Raw genomic sequence first — 6,162 nt, forward strand, 5'->3', positions numbered from 1 at the left:
TGGGGGGACGGGGTTACGGGGTCACACGGGGGGTTGTGGGGTCACACGCACCGTTATGGGGTCAGACAAGGGGTTATGGGGTCACACGGGGGGTTATGGGCTCACACGGGGGGTGACACACACCGTTATGGGGTCACACAGGGGGTTATGGGGTCACACGCACCATTATAGGGTCATACGGGGGCTTATATGGGGTCACACGGGGGTTACATGTGCCATTATGAGGTCATATGGGGGGGTCACACGTGCCGTTATAGGGTCGCACAGGGCTCACGCACACCGTTATGGGGTCACACACCCCAGTGTCCCCCCCATATCCCCACCGTCCTCCCAGTGTCCCCCAATGTCCCCCCTCAGTGTCCCCAATGTCACCACGGTGTGACCGTGTGGCCCCCAGTGTCCCCCGCCACGTCTCCAGTGTCCCCAGTGCCCTCCCAGTGCCCCCCGTGTCCTCCCTATGTCCCCCCAGTATCCCCACCATGTCCCCAGTGTCCCCCCAGTGTCCCCCAGGTGTCCCCCCATGTCCCCAGTGTCCCCCCCATCTTCTGCCATGTCCCTAGTGTCCCCAGTGTCCCCCCAGTGTCCCCCAGGTGTCCCCCCATGTCCCCAGTGTCCCCCCCATCTTCTGCCATGTCCCCAGTGTCCCCAGTGTCCTCCCAGTGTCCCCCCCGTGTCTCACCAGTGTCCCCCCCATTCCCCCAGTGTCCCCCATCAAGTCCCCACTGTCCCCCTTGCCCTCCCAGTGTCCCCAATGTCCCCCCAGTGTCCCAGCTGTGTCCCCTTCATGTCCCCAGTATCCTCCCAGTGTCCCTACCAGTGTCTCCCCAGTGTCTCCCAGTGTCCCCAGCGTCCCCGCACTGTCTCCCCAGTGTCTCCCAGTCCCCGCAGTGTCTCCCCAGTGTCTCCCAGTCCTCCCAGCGTCCCCGCAGTGTCTCCCCAGTGTCTCCCAGTCCCCGCAGTGTCTCCCCAGTGTCTCCCAGTGTCCCCAGTGTCCCCGCACTGTCTCCCCAGTGTCTCCCAGTCCCTGCAGTGTCTCCCCAGTGTCTCCCAGTCCTCCCAGCTTCCCCGCAGTGTCTCCCCAGTGTCTCCCAGTCCCTGCAGTGTCTCCCCAGTGTCTCCCAGTCCCCGCAGTGTCTCCCCAGTGTCTCCCAGTCCTCCCAGCGTCCCCGCAGTGTCTCCCCAGTGTCTCCCAGTTCCCCCAGCGTCCCCGCACTGCCTCCCCAGTGTCTCCCAGTTCCCCCAGCGTCCCCGCACTGCCTCCCCAGTGTCCCCAGCGTCCCCGCACTGTCTCCCCAGTGTCTCCCAGTCCCCGCAGTGTCTCCCCAGTGTCTCCCAGTCCCCCCAGTGTCCCCGCAGTGTCTCCCCAGTGTCTCCCAGTCCCCCCAGCGTCCCCGCAGTGTCTCCCCAGTGTCTCCCAGTCCCCCCAGTGTCCCTGCACTGTCTCCCCAGTGTCTCCCAGTCCCCCCAGCATCCCCACAGTGTCTCCCCAGTGTCTCCCAGTCCCTGCAACATCTCCCCAGTGTCTCCCAGTCCCCCCAGTGTCCCCGCACTGTCTCCCCAGTGTCTCCCCAGTGTCTCCCAGTCCCCGCACTGTCTCCCCAGTGTCTCCCAGTCCCCCCAGCATCCCCACAGTGTCTCCCCAGTGTCTCCCAGTCCCCGCAGTGTCTCCCCAGTGTCTCCCAGTGTCCCCAGTGTCCCCGCACTGTCTCCCCAGTGTCTCCCAGTCCCTGCAGTGTCTCCCCAGTGTCTCCCAGTCCCCGCAGTGTCTCCCCAGTGTCTCCCAGTCCCCCCAGTGTCCCTGCACTGTCTCCCCAGTGTCTCCCAGTCCCCCCAGCATCCCCACAGTGTCTCCCCAGTGTCTCCCAGTCCCTGCAACATCTCCCCAGTGTCTCCCAGTCCCCCCAGCATCCCCGCACTGTCTCCCCAGTGTCTCCCCAGTGTCTCCCAGTCCCCGCACTGTCTCCCCAGTGCCTCCCAGTCCCCCCAGCGTCTCCCCAGTGCCTCCCAGTTCCCCCACCGTGTTGTGGAAGTCCTCGATCGTGAACTCGGTGAAGCCCTGCGCCACCAGCTCGTCCTTGCTGCGCGCCGAGATCTCCTTGAACCTGGGGGGGGGGGGGGGGGGGAGACAAAGCGGGTGGCACCGCGCCGCGGGGGGGGGGGGGGAAGGGGAGGGGGGGCTTTGGGGACACGGGGGGGGTCCCAGGGGAGGGGACAGGGTCCTGGGGGGGGCAGGGGGCACGCACCGCTGCAGCTCCTGGCCGTCCTCCAGCAGGGCCTCGAGGTGCGCGAAGCCGAAGGCGCGGTAGAAGCAGTTCCCGTCCGGCCGCGTCTTGCGGATGTAGGAGTACTTCTGGAGCAGGTCCTGGGGGGGGGGGACAAAAGGGACGTTTGGGGACACCTGGGGACGTTTGGGGACACCTGGGGACGTGGCGGGGACGTGGGGACACGGGGCAGGGGGTACGGGGGTGGCACGGGGCAGGGGGCACGGGGGGATATGATGGGGATGTTGGGGAGAGGTCAAAGGGATGAGCTGAAGGGAGGTGGCCCTAAGGGACAGCCTGGGGACATCTGGGGACACCTGGGGACGTTTGGGGACACCTGGGGACGTTTGGGGACACCTGGGGACGCGGCAGGGACGTGGGGACACGGGGGTGGCACAGGGCAGGGGACACGGGGGGATACGGTGGGGATGTTGGGGGGAGGTCAATGGGATGAGCCGAAGGGAGGTGGCCCTAAGGGACAGCCTGGGGACATCTGGGGACACCTGGGGACGTTTGGGGACACCTGGGGACGCGGCGGGGACGTGGGGACACGGGGGTGGCACGGGGCAGGGGGCACGGGGGGATATGATGGGGATGTTGGGGAGAGGTCAAAGGGATGAGCTGAAGGGAGGTGGCCCCCGAGGGACAGCCTGGGGACACCTGGGGACATTTGGGGACGCGGCAGGGACGTGGGGACACGGGGCAGGGGGCACGGGGACAGGGGGATACGGTGGGGATGTCAAAGGGATGAGCCGAAGGGAGGTGGCCCTAAGGGACAGCCTGGGGACATCTGGGGACACCTGGGGACATCTGGGGACACCTGGGGACGTTTGGGGACACCTGGGGACGCGGCGGGGACGTGGGGACACGGGGATACGGTGGGGATGTTGGGGGGACATCAAAGGGATGAGAAGGGACACGGCCCCCGAGGGACAGCCTGGGGACACCTGGGGACACTTGGGGACACCTGGGGACACCCCAAAGGGACAGCAGGGACACGCCGAGGGGACGTGGGGACAGGGGATGGCCCAGGGGGGCGGGGACAGCCTGGAGACGTCGGGGACACCCCAAAGGGGCAGAACGGGGACGGCAGGGACACCCCAAAGGGACACGGGGACACCCCGAGGGGACACGAGGGACGTGCCAAGGGGTTGTGGGGACACCCTGGGGGACATGGGGACACCCCAAAGCCTCCCAACCCTACAACGGTGCTCCTAAAGGGCTCCCAGTGCCAAACTGGTTTCTCTTGAGGCCTCCCAGTGCCAAACCAGTAACCCCAAAACCTTCCCAGTGCCAAACCAGTAACCCCAAAAGCCTCCCAGTGCCAAATCGGTGGCCCTAAAAGGCTCCCAGTGCCCCTCAAAGCCTCCCATTGCCCCCCCGAAGCCTCCCAGTGACATACTGGTGGCCTTAAAAGCCTCCCAGTGGCCCCCTAAAGCCTCCCAGCGTCAAACTGGTGGCCCTAAAAGCCTCCCAGTGCCAAACCAGTAGCCCCCAAATCCCCCCCATCCTACAACAGTGCTCCAAAAAGGCTCCCAGTGCCAAACTGATTTGCCTTGAGGCTTCCCAGTGCCAAACCAGTAACCCCCAAAGCCTCCCAGTGCCAAACCCGTAACCCCCCAAAGCCTCCCAGTGCCAAACCAGTAACCCCCCAAAGCCTCCCAGTGCCAAACCAGTAACCCCCAAAGCCTCCCAGTGCCAAACCAGTAACCCCCCAAAGCCTCCCAGTGCCAAACCAGTAACCCCCCAAAGCCTCCCAGTGCCAAACCAGTAACCCCCAAAGCCTCCCAGTGCCAAACCAGTAACCCCCCAAAGCCTCCCAGTGCCAAACCAGTAACCCCCAAAGCCTCCCAGTGCCAAACCAGTAACCCCCCAAAGCCTCCCAGTGCTAAACCAGTAACCCCCCAAAGCCTCCCAGTGCCAAACCAGTAACCCCCCAAAGCCTCCCAGTGCCGAACTGGTGCCCCCCAGAGCCTCCCAGCGTCCCCCTAAAGCCTCCCAGTACCTCGCTGGTGCCCCCCAGAGCCCCCCCAGTGCCTTACTGGTGCCCCCCCAGAGCCTCCCAGTGCCATACTGGTGCCCACCTTGATCTTCTGCTGGTAGACGTGGTCGTCCTGCGCGTACTCCTTGTAGAGCACGGCCAGCTCCAGCCGCTCCGACACCAGCGGGTTCTGCACCGCGATCTGGGGGGGGGGGGGGGGGCGTAATTAACGAGGGGGGGCGTTAATTAACGAGGGGGGGGCGTTAATTAGCCCCCCCCCCCCCAATTAATCGGGGCGCTCACCTCCTGCTGGATGCGGTCCTGCTGCGCCATGATGGCCTCGTCGTAGGCCAGGCAGTTCACGCCTGGGGGGGGGGGGGACACGTTTAGGGGACCCCCCCCCACCCAAATATTGGGGGTGGTGGGCGAGACCCCCCCCCCCCGGCCCTGGGGGAGGGGAGAGGGGGGGTACTGGGGGGTTTTGGGGGGGGTTGGGGGACTTTTTGGGGGGTTGGGGGGTCTTTTTTGGGGGGGGTTGGGGGGTATTGGGGGGACTGGGGGGGTTGGGGGGGCTTTTTGGGGGGGGGTTGGGGGGTACTGGGGGGACTGGGGGGGGGCTGGGGGAGACTTTTGGGGGATATTGGGGGGACTGGGGGGGCTGGGGGGCTTTTTTGGGGGGGTTGGGGGGCTTTTTTGGGGGGGGTTTGGGGGGTCTGGGGGAGACTTTTGGGGGGGTATTGGGGGGACTGGGGGGGGTTTGGGGGGGCTTTTTTTGGGGGGGGTTGGGGGGTATGGGGGGGACTTTTTTGGGGGTATTGGGGGGGGTTTGGGGGGGCATTGGGGGGGCTTTGAGGGTTACTGGGGGATTATAGGGGGCTATAGGGGGCTGCGCAGGTCTATAGGGGGGCACTACAATGCCACGGGGGGGGGCGCGGGGGGGGGGGGCGCAGGGGGGCTATAGGGGGCTTTGGGGGGGCCTATAGGGCTTTTTTGGGTGGCTGTAGGGGGTCCACAGCGGCTATAAGGAGCCTATAAGGGCTTTGGGGTGGGGTCCATAGGAGGCTTTGTGGGGCCTGTAGGGGGCGTGGGGGGGCTATAGAAGGCTTTAGGGGGGGCCATAGGGGCTTGGGGGGGGGGCTTTTAGGTAGACTTAGGGAGCCTGTAGGTGCTTTAGGGGGTCTATAGGGGATCTATAGGGGCTTGGGGAGGGGTCTATAGGGGCTTTAGGGGATCTATGGGGGGATATGAGGGTCTATAGGGGCTTTGGGGGGTCCATGGGGACCTTTAGGGAGCCTGTAGGTGCTTTAGGGGATCTATAGGGAGCCTTGGGGGGAATCTATAGGAGGCTTTAGGGGATCTGTGAGTGGATCTGGGGGTCTGTGGGGGGTTCGTAGGGAGATTTATGGATTCTATAGGGTCTTTAGGGGGCCTACAGAGAGCTTTCGGGGGACCTATGGGGGCTTTGGGGGGTTCACAGTGAGATTTAGGGACTCTGTAGGTGCTTTACGGGGCCTATAGGGGGCTTTAGGGGGCCTATAGGGGCTTTGGGGGGTTCACAGTGAGATTTAGGGACTCTGTAGGTGCTTTACGGGGCCTATAGGGGGCTTTAGGGGGCCTATGGGGGCTTTGGGGGGTTCACAGGGAGATTTAGGGACTCTGTAGGTGCTTTACGGGGCCTATAGGGGGCTTTAGGGGGCCTATAGGGGCTTTGGGGGGTTCACAGTGAGATTTAGGGACTCTGTAGGTGCTTTACGGGGCCTATAGGGGGCTTTAGGGGGCCTATGGGGGCTTTGGGGGGTTCACCGTGAGATTTAGGGACTCTGTAGGTGCTTTAAGGCGCCCACAGGGGGCTTTAGAGGGCCTATAGGGGGCTTTGGGGGCCTATGGGGGGTTCCATAGGGACCTCAGGGGCCCGCAGGG

General features: G+C 64.9%; 1 protein-coding gene across 1 annotated transcript; it reads right to left on the reverse strand.

Moving 5' to 3' along the window:
* Nucleotides 1-1,876: 1,876 nt before the first annotated feature.
* On the reverse strand, nt 1,877-4,689 carry LOC121063382 (ubiquitin thioesterase OTUB1-like; the record flags this gene model as incomplete). The annotated part of the gene is made up of 4 exons (XM_040543804.1): nt 1,877-2,102; nt 2,244-2,362; nt 4,346-4,444; nt 4,546-4,689. Coding segments are annotated over 4 exons (588 nt in total), but the record flags the coding sequence as incomplete, so codon positions are not given.
* Between the last annotated feature and the right edge of the window lie 1,473 nt (nt 4,690-6,162).

This window comes from Cygnus olor, unplaced genomic scaffold (genome assembly GCF_009769625.2).
Source record: "Cygnus olor isolate bCygOlo1 unplaced genomic scaffold, bCygOlo1.pri.v2 scaffold_246_ctg1, whole genome shotgun sequence".
NCBI classification, from domain to species: Eukaryota; Metazoa; Chordata; class Aves; order Anseriformes; family Anatidae; genus Cygnus; species Cygnus olor.